Below are 12,956 nucleotides of genomic sequence, written 5' to 3'. Positions count from 1 at the left end.
AGTGAACGCGAATTCCCATTGAACAAAATCACAGGTGTCCCTGTGAAAATACAGCTCTGGGCCGGGCGATGGTGGCGCACGCCTTTAACCCCAGCACTCGGGAGGCAGAGGCAGGCGGATCTCTGTGAGTTCGAGACCAGCCTGGTCTACAGAGCTAGTTCCAGGACAGGCTCCAAAGCCACAGAGAAACCCTGTCTCGAAAAACCAAAAAAAAAAAAAAGGAAAATACAGCTCTGGTCTAAAGGACTGTTAGTTAATTCTGGAGTCAAAATCGAGTGATCAGATCTTGAGGACATAGATTTAGTGTCCGCAAGCAAGAGGGATGAGGGAGGTAAAAAGCTCTCTACAGGAAGAAGACACTGAATACTCTGCTACAGCTCCGTAACAATTCCCTGGAGTTTCTAGAGTTAACAGACTAAATGAGAGTTACAAATCAAGGTACTCTGCAAACGCATTGGTGAAAACGTCCCCGGGTCTGACGGCTGCCGGACAGCAGGAAACCCTCTACTGGGGGCTTCGGATACGATCTGATTACAGTCCCAGCCTAGAGCTGGGGGAAGCTGGTGGTCCTGGGCACATCCCAAAGGTTACCTGTGAAGGGCACCGAGAGGTTAGGTCAGACAAGCAGGCGGGCCACAAATGGCAACCGAGTGGCTAAAGACACTCCGTGATCATTTGGCTGCAATCACGGGTTTTAATCAACTGATGAGCCTTGTGGCATCTTTAACTGGTGTGTCCCACAACCCTGAAGTCTGGTTGCCACACGAGAAGTGGGAGTGTCCGCAAGCAAGAGGGATGAGGGAGGTAAAAAGCTCTCTACAGGAAGAAGACAACTGACATATTCGTCATGAGAAGTGATCATAGGCTGTGCAAACCCGTTCTTAGAGGGACCGAGATGAACACCAAAGTTAGCAGCCCAAACAGCTGAAATCCAAGAAGCCTTAGGAGGCTTCCATGTCTGGTAACGAGTTTCCTCTGGGAAGCAACATTTAAATAAACTTCCATTTAGTGTGTGTTTCTCCACAGCTCCACAGGCAGGGGGAGAGCAAAGGAAAACTGGGCCGCTTTATTTTATTTTGACCTAACAAGATTTGTCCTACTATTCTGTAAAGCACCCCCCTTTTCTTTTGGTAGAATAGTGGTTGAGAGGACAGTAGCCCATAATAGGGCCATCCACTATGTCGTATGTATTTACGAAGTCTGTGCGACTGTTTTAAAAAAACTAGGGCCTTGCCGGGCGGTGGTGGCGCACGCCTTTAATCCCAGCACTCGGGAGGCAGAGGCAGGCGGATCTCCGTGAGTTCGAGACCAGCCTGGTCTACAAGAGCTAGTTCCAGGACAGGCTCCAAAACCACAGAGAAACCCTGTCTCGAAAAACCAAAAAAAAAAAAAACAAAAAAAAACAAAACCAAACTAGGGCCTTAATAGTCCCGGTGGGGAAGGGGGCAGATGATGAATTCAATTAACAGATACAGTTGCTGTTTGAGCAAAACGATAATAGGGAAACAAGACGAAGAAAGTGAAAGGGAAAAGAATGCCTGGGGACCAAAAACTATGGCTCTATACATCAGGCCCCAAATGGAAAAGGCGAGAAGCAAGTGCATGAAGCAAGAGCCATGTAAAAGTCACACATGTTCCCATGCTGCCCTCCTGACCTCCTGGACGGCGGTCTGGAAGAGTCTCTAACCCACCTGCTGAACGAACGGCCCAAAGGCTCGGCCAAGCGCGCTCCAGGCACGTGCAGGAGAGCCTGGGTTAAGACACTGGACTGCACCTTGGCGAGTTTTGAGTCATTTTGCTAGGAGTTGTGACAGTCTGCGGGATTATCATGCTGTTCTCATTCCAGAGTACGAGGGACGACTGCCTGCTTCCAACACGCCCCCCCCCCCCCCCCCCCCCGCCCTGGCACCCAGATCTTATGATCACTTCTAGCATGGTTTGGAGTTAGAAGACAAGAAATTTTCAAGTACTTTCATTAAAATGTTCCCGAAGGATAAACAAAATAACTGCCAAAGCATAGATTTGTAGTGGAAACAATTGGACTAACCATAAAGACCCACGTCATCATCTGCTCCTTCAGGACAAAGGGAGTGAGACGGGGAAGGAGGCTGCCACTCCCAGTCTGTGTGGCAAGGGACAGAGCAGCAGATGAAGGTCTGGGCCCTCCACACCTCTGGTCGACTGAAAGAAGAGAATAGTAAAATTACAATCCCTGTCGTGTATAGGATCTGTTTTCTGTTGCCAATAATACCACCAAACGAAAGAACTCTTAAGAAAAACTGGTTTATTTCGGCTCATGATTCTGGATGTCTAAAGCCTGGGTTACGTGAAACCCTATCGAAAGCAAAGTGAGCAAAGGGTTGTGAATGGTATGATGACCTAGAGGGGGGGAAAAAACCCAAAACTAAATGAGAATAGCAGTAGCTAGCTCACAGTGTGGACAAACAGGCTATAAGCCAGCCACGGACACCAGCTATAGCGATTAGCATACAGCCTACCTACCACCAAAGTTTAAATTGAGTTCTGCTGACCCGTCGCATGAGATTCATCACTACTACACTAATCTATTGTGTGCATGTGTGTGCGCATGCCATAGCAACACGGTGGTGTCCAAGGACAACTTGTAGGAGTAATTCCTCTTTCCATGTGAAACCTGGGGATCAAACTCAGGTCCTCAGGCTCCGTGGCATGTGCCCTTTACCTGCTAAGACATCTTGCTAGTTGATTTTGATCCCCTCAGCTTCATGACAATAGAACAAAAGCCTTTTAGTGACCTTTAAAAGTATGTTCTATGAACTGGACTAATATACGCACAAATTGAAAAATGTTTTGCACCTGCGTGACGACTACACTAAAGTCTGTAGAATTCTGTGCCATATGGAAAGGTAAGGCTTTTGTTTCTGGACAGTAGGAACGGGGTCAGTCCTGCTCACGGCGGCAGTCCCAGCACCTAGTCCAATGCCTGACACTGCAATACCAGACATTCAACCAGTGTGAACAGACACTAACCTACTCCACAGACTCTTGTTGAGAGAAATGAAAACATCCTCTAAAGGAAAGCAAGCAGAAAACTCTAGAACTAAAATAAAAATTCTAGGGTGGTAGTCCTAATCCCTTCAGCAAGAAGAAGAGATATTCTTGGAATTTATGCAAACCAGGAAGGGCAACACTGAACAAGTCCACTTTGGAAAAGCTCCACACAGAAATATTTGCTAAGCGGATGATTTCACATATGGCTCTCAACATTGTGATTCTGGCTTGTCGTCATGGTCCCGAAGGAGGTCTGCAAGTCAACCAAGCCAGGGTGTACGCCTGTCAACAGGCCAATGACCTACTTAAGAACGGCAAATGGTGGGCGATTATGAAACCAAAGAAAATTCGAGGATGAATATGTTTGAGAGAATAGAGCGGTGAATGGGCAGTCTACAAATGTCAAGATTGAACACAGCTTCTGCAGATCGTTTCAGTTATGAATGAACTCTTTAAATGCGGTTATCAGTCTACAACCCAGAGCTGGCAATCACAGAATTGACAGGCTTGTGCTTGTGTGCGCACACATACGTTGGTGTCCACTGAGAACTTGCTCAATGTAGCAGGATTTATAGGCATATGCCCAAAGTCCCAACACTGAGGATGCAGAAGCCGGCAGATCTCTTGCGTTTGAGACCAGTCAAGCTACAGGGACAGCATGTCTAGAACAAATCCACACAACAAAAGCCCAGGAAATATTTTTGGTGCACCTACATAGCTGGGTACTGGGTCGAGTATTGCATCATTTTCATGGAAAATGATGAGGTGGAAACCCACACCACTGCCTGAAAAGTGAAGAAACCCAGGCTCAGGGTGTTAAACACGTGCCTGAATCTGAGACCTATCGTCCCCCACCCCCCAGTATAACCCTCAGTGATACTGAAGTCCATGCATGATGGATAGGTGAGCACTGCATCTGTGCCAGATCCCTGTGTCTCCCACTTGCTCAGAGTGCTCCTGAGCATCTCTTTAGCCATGCAGGCAGGTTTCGGATTGGTGTCTTGCCTCAGCCTCCTGAGTAGCTGGCATGACAGGCCTATGCCACCAACGGCCAACTCTCTTGGCTGTTTTTACAGTAACAGAAAGCTGACCGACACTACGCCAAGCTTACAGCTCCTAATAGTCATTATCTAAACCAATCCTAACATAATGAGTCAACACAATGCCTGCGGACATAACTTTGTACAGAAAGAGATGGTATTGACGGAAAGCTAGCAATGCCAATGTTTAGGGTTCCCCGTCCCCTCTGGCTGCAGATTCAGGGCTGCACACCTCAAAAGGAGCTCCCTAAGCCTCTGGAGGGTCCCTTGAGAGATCTAACACCATGTTTACTACCCATAGGATGACTAGAGCTAGCTGGATGAGCAAAGACGAGTATTATTGCTCAGGGCCAAGAAAAGTAATTTTAAGACCCCACAGTCACCACACACTCCAACAGGAACCCAGCACCCATGGGAGAAGCTGGAGTGCAAATCCATGTCTTGTATGAAGCAGTTCAAATGCTAAACGCATAATAGAAAGTACTGAAAGTTCCGCTTTGTGTCTCCAGGCTTTCTATAGGGACTAATTTCATATGCTAAGTCGGTACCTCTATAAAACCAAGAGAAGGTAGTATGGATCTGGACGTGCACATGAAGAAAACAAGCAAGAACGAGACAAGTGTATTATTTTCTTTATATACAAAAACAAAGGCCCAAAATATGGTTTGTTGAAGTAGCTATCAACAGGATGTCAGCTGACTTCATGTTTGCTTTGGTCAGCACGGCCTGGGAACAGCAGTCAGTCCCCTCCCTAACAGCACAGAAACACACTGACAGGACTGCCTTCAATACAGAACAAAGAGCTTTCAGGGAAAATTAAGTTAATTTTAAACCAAAACATTTTACCAATAAATAAGAAATTCTGAAAGGTAACATCCCCACCTGACACTCTTGGGCGTAACACGCACACCAATTTTGAAAATAAAAATGTTCTCACAATAGTCATAACAGGTGATCATATAGCAAGCCACGTAATGAAATTATTTTAATGTATTTTTTAAAAACGAAAATCTTAAAAACCAAACATGAACTTTAAAAGTTGGCACTTACTTTCTACAACTGTACACATCCTAAAACAATGGTCTAGTACTTTCTTACAGAACATAATTCAAACTCTGTTGGCATTTCAATATACTCCTAAGGAAACAGTTAAAAGCACTTTTAGTATGCCAGATCTCAAACAAAGTTCATAATTCTGATTTATGGCTATGAAGAGGCAGTCAGCTTCTACTGAAAACTGCAGCCAGTGATAAAACATACTTGGAAAACAAATGATCGGTCTGAAGATCTTTAATATCGGTTAAGACAGTCTGATGTTTGTTGCCAATGAAAGGTACTTTAATCCAATGTGCAAAAAAAATAAAAAAATAAAAAAGTGCAGCTGTCTTTTCCCTTGAAATACGTAGGACCAACACTACTATTTACACATTTGAAAGATTTGAAATTATTTAAGCATCTTTATGAGAAACCGAGAGCTGCAGAGAACCCCAAAAGCTTGATCATCCATAAACTACTAAAACATCTCAAGAAGCATTTTTGTTTCTTGTCCTAATTTTGATCCTAAATACAAAACCAATTTTGAAATCAGTCAGGATTTTGAAGACCTAGGAAATTTGAGGGTTTTTGTATCTGTGAAAACCTGGTCTCGGAGACTTCTCTCCTTCTCTCACTACCGGTTCACTCCAGACACCCACAGGCAGAGTGGCCACACTGGGTCAAAGAGGAACTCAGTTCCAGTACTACCAGCATCCTGGTGGTCGCACTCACCCTGAGGTCCACATGACCTGCAGCATTTGGGGTGGGGGCAGGGGCCATCACAACGGATGAAGAAACACTTCAGCAAAGCAACCATTTACTGTCCACGGAAACAGTAAAAACAATGATATACAGAGAGATTTAAAAATCAACAAGCCAAATATAAAACTAACACCATTCCGTATTTCCAAACTTGGTTTTGTATTTATAGTGTCCTGGGTCGGTCGGCATGTGCCAACATTTTCTGCACCAATATGAAGTTCTTGTATCCAGTTAATAAAACTGCTGTTTTGACCATAAGTCACATATATTGGGACGGGTAGGCGATCAATTTATTCAATTACTCTGCGGTGCACTCACCAGTTTGGCAAGCGTAGAGGAATTAAGAATGGAAGAGAAGCCGCTCACTTTCAACCGGACAAAGGAGTTTTCAAATTAAAACCATAAAGAGGGGCAGGGGAGCTTACCGGGAACATGAACACTAGACATCACAAAAAAACAAAATAAAAAACTGTTTGGTCAGAACGTAGTAACGTAACTGCCTTGAGGAATCTGAAAATCACCTAACTGGAATGAGCTCTGTCTTAGGTCCAGCCAGTCCAACACTCTAAGTTGCCACAAAAGCAGTCAAAGGTGTTCACTGACTGGGATCAATGCAACCTCGGCATCGACCTCCCAGGCCACGTGTTCCTGACCCATCACCTCTAGCTGCAGGCAATGGTCTCCAGCTGCTGCTCTGCCTCGGCAGCCATGGCTGCCGCCTGCAACTGTTCTGTCTCACTCTGGATGGCACTGGGGGTGACCTGCTTCCTTTCACTGTGCATATTGTTCTCATGCCTCTTCAGATCTGAGGCCTTAGCAAAAGCCTTGGTGCAGGAGCCACACACGAAAGGCTTCTCCCCTCGGTGTCTCCTTTCGTGGTCCTTGAGGTGAGACTTGTGTTTGAAGGCTTTGTCACACATATGACATGCAAATGGTCTTTCGTTGCTGTGAACCCGCTCATGCTTCTTTAGGTCTGGGGCGCGGATAAAGGACTTCCCGCACACCTCACAGCTGTAGGGCTTATACCCTGTGTGAATTTTCAGGTGTTCCTTCAGGTGGGCCTGGGTGGTGAAACCTTTTGTACACATTTCACAAACAAACGGCCTGTCTGCTGTGTGGAGCTTTTCATGCTTCCTCAATCTGCCTTCATCAGAAAACGTCTTACCACACGCTTGGCAGGCAATCTGCTCCCGATGGTGACCATAGAGCAAATACTCAAACTTCATGTCACTGGCAGCTGTTGTCCAGCCTGGAGTCTGTTCGTCTTTTACTTCACCCATCCCGTCATTAAATGTTAAGGCTTGCGGGGTCTGAGACCCCAGATCTTTGGACTCGGGAGTCTCCATGGATTCTACTTCCTGGCCATAGCAGTTCACTTTTCGGACTTCCTCACTCCCCAGTTCTTTTAAAATCGCCTCCTGAACCCTGAGAGTAGTAGTGGGGGACTTGCCGTCCTCCTGACTCGGGGGAGTGCCTTCTACCGTGTCGTCGGAGGGACTGTCATCCTGGTCCCCGATTTCTTCCACATCGTCATCCTGAGCGTCGGCGGCATCTCCGATGGGCCGATTTAACTTGAGGCAGTACTTGCTCTTGGACTGGCCATTGCTTTCATCGGGACTGGACACATCACGCTTCTGAGAACAGAGTTTATCCAGAAACCGGATACCAAGGATCTGACCCGATGACATCATCAGGTTCACATCCTCCTTTTTCACGGAAATCTTTGCTGTGTACATGTAGTTCAGGACCTCTTCAAATATATCAGAGCGGAGGAAATCTATCTCGATGACGGAAGAACTATCCACTTCTAGCTTCTTGAAGAGCTTCTTGAAGTAGGTGCTGCAGGCGGCGAGAACACAGCGATGGGCTCTGAACTTCACATCTTCAACCACGATCGCGATATCGCAAAACTCTCCTTCCAGGCGCTGTTCATTCAGCGTTTTCAGAAACAGCGTTTTATGATCGTCGTCATTATATTTTATGGTTTCAGACATACTGATGAAAAACTCCTGCAAAAAAAAATTTTTTTTAAAGGAGTTTAATTAATGAGTAGTGCTCCCCATACCCACCCCACCCCTGCCCCAAAAGCAGTCATACTGTGACTATTTGGAACCCAACAATCTAGAATCTTGGTGTTAAAGATGGTCCAAAAACAGGCAGGAAAGAATGACCCCAGACAAGGGATTTCCATGTTGCTATTCTGAAGTACTTTCAGTTTACAACAGTTTCCTAGTTAGAACAACAGCAGCTTTTTACAAAATACACACCAGGCATTATTCTATATGCTTTAGATGTCTCAACACACTTAAGTACAAATAACCCTATGAAATAGGTGTTGTCCTCGGTTTGTAAAAGGGGTTAAGGAGCTGTGCTATAACTATTTAAGATCTAGTAATCAAATCCAGGAAACGTGGTTTAAAAACTCAGACTGTCAAGGCAGAGGAAAAAGACTGATAAACAGTCCGACCATGAAGTATGTTACAGGATTGAGACAAGAATCCTCAAGTCCTGGAGCCGGAGACCTCAGTAGGTAAAAGGGGGCTATATTCCCTGCAGCAGTGTAACACATGGTGGGCCTCTAATTTCAAGAAGGTACAAGTGAATTCTGGAGCAGAGTCGGCTAGCTCTACTAGCTGAACAGTGAACTCCAGGTAGAACCGAGAGAGCCTGCCTCCGCCAACAATGGAGAGCAATCAGGAAGACTCCCACCATGTCAGCCTAGGGGTTCCGCAGGAATGGCCTTACACACACACATGCACATACACGCATGCACGCACTTGCACACGTGCAGACATGAATACACGCCACAAACACAGAAAAAGAGAATCTGCAAGTCCTATCTATGGCGTCTGATTCCAAGTACGGAGGACTCAGGAAAATACCATCTGGGTTGGGCATTATACTTCCTCGAGAAGAGACAAACCACCATTGGAGAGCTAGAGAGGCCATCGTAGCCACAGGAGTCTGTGTTTTCTACTAGTCTCTCCACAGCTGCTTTGGGCCACTCCTGGACGAGCGTCAAGGTTTAATCTGACCCCAAAGATATCTGGGAAGAGACTGACGAGTGGCTTCTTGTCACAGGATGTCAATCTTCCAGCCACCCAGTTAAGTCTCACCAGCAACAGGCATGCAGGACCAGAAGTGCTTCAAGTTTCAGATTTTTTCAGATTTTGCAATTATGCATATTCCTCATAAAATAAATTGGGGAAGCCAGTCCAAGCCAAAATACAAAACTAGTTGATATTTTATACATACCTTACACACATAGTATGAAGGTAATTTATACAGTATTTCAAATAATACTTCATTTATTTCGTTTTCTTTTTTCTTTCTTACTTTTTTTTTTGGTTTTCCGAGATAGAGTTTCTCCGCGTAGCCCTGGCTGTCCTGGAACTCACTCTGTAGACCAGGCTGGCCTTGAACTCATAGATAACCACCTGCCTCTGACTCCTGATTGGTGGGATTAAAGGTGTGCGCCACCACCGCCTGGCTTAGATAGTATTTTAAACAAAACTTCATAGTATAGATTTTTCATTTGTGGCTTCTTATCAGCCTTCAGGAAGTGTCAGGATTTGAGTATTTTGGACTTACGGAGGTTCAACCCTTACTCAGTAAGTGTTGAAGTATTTTAAATTAAAAGCAAAAGAATTTCAGGACCACCACGAAAGACCTAGCAATGTGTTTAAGAACTGATCTAAAACCAATGTGTTTTACATTTTCTACTAAAAGAAAAACAAAACAATTGTCTTAGTTTTATTCAACAGTGTATATGTCTGAGGAAAGCAGATTTTTCCTCATAGAAAAAGAATTGTAAATGTGTAACTAGAATGTGTGTGTGTGTGTGTCTGTGTGCACAGTGGGGACCAGGGGCTTGCTTAAGCCAAGAAAATACACAACCCCTTATCCGATACCCCTAGACCTGAGATACTTATTTTAAATCAAATGCCAAGTGATATTCTAATTTTTAATATTCTAAGGTACACTTACCATGAACAATTCAGGCTATTTTCTTAATGCCTTAAACTCCAAAATCTTCAGATCAGAGTAAGTCTGATCAGGGGCAAGCCAGATCTATCAGAAAAAAGATAAAAGACTAAGTAAGATTTTTCCCTATCTCAAATTCTAAACCAAGTGTTTACAAGAACCACAGACCCCTTTATCGCCCCACCTCTTGCATACGAACCCATTTTTCTGGGTAGAAGCCAGAAATCTGACTAGCAGTAATCCGGCCTGGTTTTACATAAGGACTAGAAGTGTGGCAGGTGACATCAGTGTGTGTCCTTACCCCCACCACGTCCTGTTGGGTACCTAGTTCTCCACTTTCTCTTCAGGACCTAGAAACGTCTAGATGCACGTTTCTCTAAATATAGCAGAGGCTGTAGGAGCACACGTTCGCAACAGTTAGGAGGGGAAGCAAGGAGTAAACATGCTACTTTGTCCGCGCAATTGTAAACTGTGTGCCAGACGGCAGCGGCAAAGTCCACATTTTTCCCTCTATCCCTTCCTATACAAAGGTTCAAAGAATTTGCTTTGATTCTTAAGTCTCATCTAAAGGACTCTACATCCTGCAGGCCCATATACTAAAGAACAAAAGAAGCAGGTGGCTGCGCTAGAATCCAGTCCTACACAAAGACTTGGCGCAAGACTTCACCAAAGGACCCCTAACAAATTCCTGCAATAGGAAGGAACCACAGAGCTCGGAACCAGCAGGCTTTCTCATCTGTACTACATGAGGGCTGGTAAGGGGATTTCTAAGTATGCGCCATTCTTCATTTAGGCCTTCCTGTGTTCTAGATGCAGCCTGAGCCTGCAGCGGGCTTGAAGGAGGGCACTCCCTTCAGAATCTTTGGTGACACCTCTGTTGTCACTAACTGTGGAATCAAAACGAGCATGGCACTTAGAGAAGGGTGGCTCTACAGTAGCCATGGCAACGCATCAGCGTGCAGCTTCTCATTTCTGGTTAGTGTGTATTCTTTTTCAAAGGAGGTCACGGGCCAATCGGCTCGGTTTTTTTCCCCCTATAGAGATGTTCCCATTGCTAAGTTCAAATGAGTCAAACCGGAAGATAGCCATTGCCAGTATGTGTGTAAGTAGGTGTGGGACAAGACATAGTCCAACACATACAATACCCTAAAGCAGCTCCTTGCTAGCCGTTCTCCAGATCGCGGGAACGCTAAGGCGCCCGCACCGGGGAGCAGGGAGCCCGGCTTTCCCAAAGCAAACTTACATAAGCAGTCGCAGCCGCCTCCTTATGCCGGAGCAGCTGCGACAATGGCGGCCACACCACTTCCCTGTTGCGACCGCACAACTTGGGAGTGGGGAAGACTGGGCCTGACGCGAGACTCGGGGCGCAGCCCGCGCGTGGGAGCCCACGCTCGCATTTCGCAGCCCGGGAGCCGCCGAGCGCAGCGAGCCCTGAAGCATTCTTTCCCAAACAAAAGCTCCCCGGCGTGGCGCCCGTCGGCGACAGGCCACTTTCCCTTCCACGATCCGCCACTTCTCCAGGTGGCAGCGCGGGAGCGAGGTTCTTCCCTGGCCCGCAGCAGCAGCCCTGGCGGCGGCGCGGCGAGCACGGGAGCGGGCATGCGGGCCGGTTCCGCAGCCCCGCGCCGCGCCGCGCCCTGCTCCGCCCGCGAGCCCCGAGCTCGCGCCCCGCGCACTCCGCGGCCTGCGCGTCTGGTCCTCCCGCGCCCTCCCGCGGCCAGGGGCGGGGGCGGCGCGCGGCCGGCTCCCCGGAGCTCCGCGGACGCAGGCGGGGAGCGTGCGCGGGGGATCCCGTCTGCTCCGGGGAAAATGGTGGTGGTGGGGGGGGGGTGAGAGACAGCTGCGAGGGGCGGCGCCCCGCGGGCCGCGCTCGGGCCCGGCTCGGCCGTCCCCACCCCCACCGCGGTGCACTGCGGCGAGGAGAGCGGGGCGGCCATGAACTCGGCCGCCAAGCGAGCGAGCGAGGGAGCGCGCGCGCGGGCCGCCGCCTGGCCTCTCCCCACCGGCTCGCTCGCCGGCCTGCGCGGCCCCCGGGGCGCCCGGCCCCCACGCCCAACCGCGGCCCACGCCCGATCCCGCTCGCACCGCGCTGCGCCGCCACATCCTGCAGCTGGCTGCTGCCCGAGCTCGGCGGGAACGCGCCTCCTCTCAGCCGCCCCGCCGCGCCCGCCGCCGGCTGCCCCCGCGTCCCCGCGCCCGCCCCGGCCCTTTCAGCACCCGGCCCGCGCTTACCTGCAGCCTGGCACAGCTACAGACGCTCGCCGTGGGCTCCCGCGGTCGGCAGCGCGCAGGCCAGGACGGGATGGACGCGGGGGCACGGTGGGTGGCAGTGTTTTGGATTTTGTTGTTTTTTTTTTTTTTTTGTAGTTTGGGGAGGGGGTGGGGTGGGGGGGAAATCGTGCACGTCCCTTGGTGGTAGCAGCCCTCTTCCTGCACGAGCACAGAATATCTAGCCGGCCGCGAACACCCCCACCCCCCCTCCCCGTGCATGCGCGGTGCGAGCCTGGAGGGGGGGGGGCAGAAGGCGCGCCGCCGCCTGCGCAGGCACGGAACCCGACCCGGCCTCTTGAGTGAGCGAGCAGGGAAAGGGTTAACCTAGGACCTTACGGGTCGACGCTTTCCTTGGCTCTACGGGGCCGCCCGCGGAGGGCCCTGGGCCCTGCGCACGCGCGCGCACGCGCGCGGCATGGGGCGCGCGAAGCCCGCGCGCGGGAGAAGGGGGTGGGCGGGGCTAGGGCGGGGCTTCGGCCGCAGGGGAGCGAATGCTCGAGCTCAGTTCTCGGGCACCCGCCCCGCCTGGAGCTCTGGGCTCCTGGGCTCCCGCCGGCGCCGGGCCTAGGAGCTGCGTCGGGAACGCGGGAACCTGCGCTCCCGTGCGTGTGCATGTGCGTGGGCCAGTACTGCCCCTGGGTGCGCGCGATTCGGGCGCTGAGCTCGTCCTGGCTTTTGGGCAGGTGTCCCGGGCACCGCCGCTCAGTGTGCTCTCGCCTGGACACCCAGGCGCGATTCCCGGACGCCGAGGGCCTGGTTCCTGTCCCTGCGGCTTTGTTTATGGGGAGCAGGCATTTGCAGAACAAATGAAGGGCCATCTTTGATTTGGAATGT

The 12,956-nt window shown here is 49.3% G+C and overlaps 1 protein-coding gene across 3 annotated transcripts; it reads right to left on the bottom strand.

Moving 5' to 3' along the window:
• Positions 1–4,674: 4,674 nt before the first annotated feature.
• On the bottom strand, positions 4,675–12,215 carry LOC121442800 (zinc finger and BTB domain-containing protein 14). 3 transcript variants are annotated; one of them, XM_041644413.1, is made up of 3 exons: positions 12,084–12,215; positions 9,855–9,938; positions 4,675–7,876 (listed from the first exon to the last, which is right to left on the bottom strand). In XM_041644413.1, exons 2-3 carry the CDS (start codon positions 9,855–9,857, stop codon positions 6,530–6,532), a joined length of 1,350 nt encoding a protein of 449 aa, XP_041500347.1. In that variant the 5' UTR covers positions 9,858–9,938; positions 12,084–12,215; the 3' UTR covers positions 4,675–6,529. The 3 variants fall into 3 exon arrangements, with proteins under 3 accessions (XP_041500347.1, XP_041500348.1, XP_041500349.1); XM_041644414.1 differs by lacking the exon at positions 12,084–12,215 and adding an exon at positions 11,095–11,143; XM_041644415.1 differs by lacking the exon at positions 12,084–12,215 and adding an exon at positions 10,997–11,113.
• Between the last annotated feature and the right edge of the window lie 741 nt (positions 12,216–12,956).

Source organism: Microtus oregoni, unplaced genomic scaffold (genome assembly GCF_018167655.1).
Source record: "Microtus oregoni isolate MIOR12 unplaced genomic scaffold, Mior012 000095F_ref0000231, whole genome shotgun sequence".
NCBI lineage: Eukaryota > Metazoa > Chordata > Mammalia > Rodentia > Cricetidae > Microtus > Microtus oregoni.
Note: the sequence above shows the minus strand (reverse complement) of the source record. Positions and strands in the feature narration are given on the sequence as shown.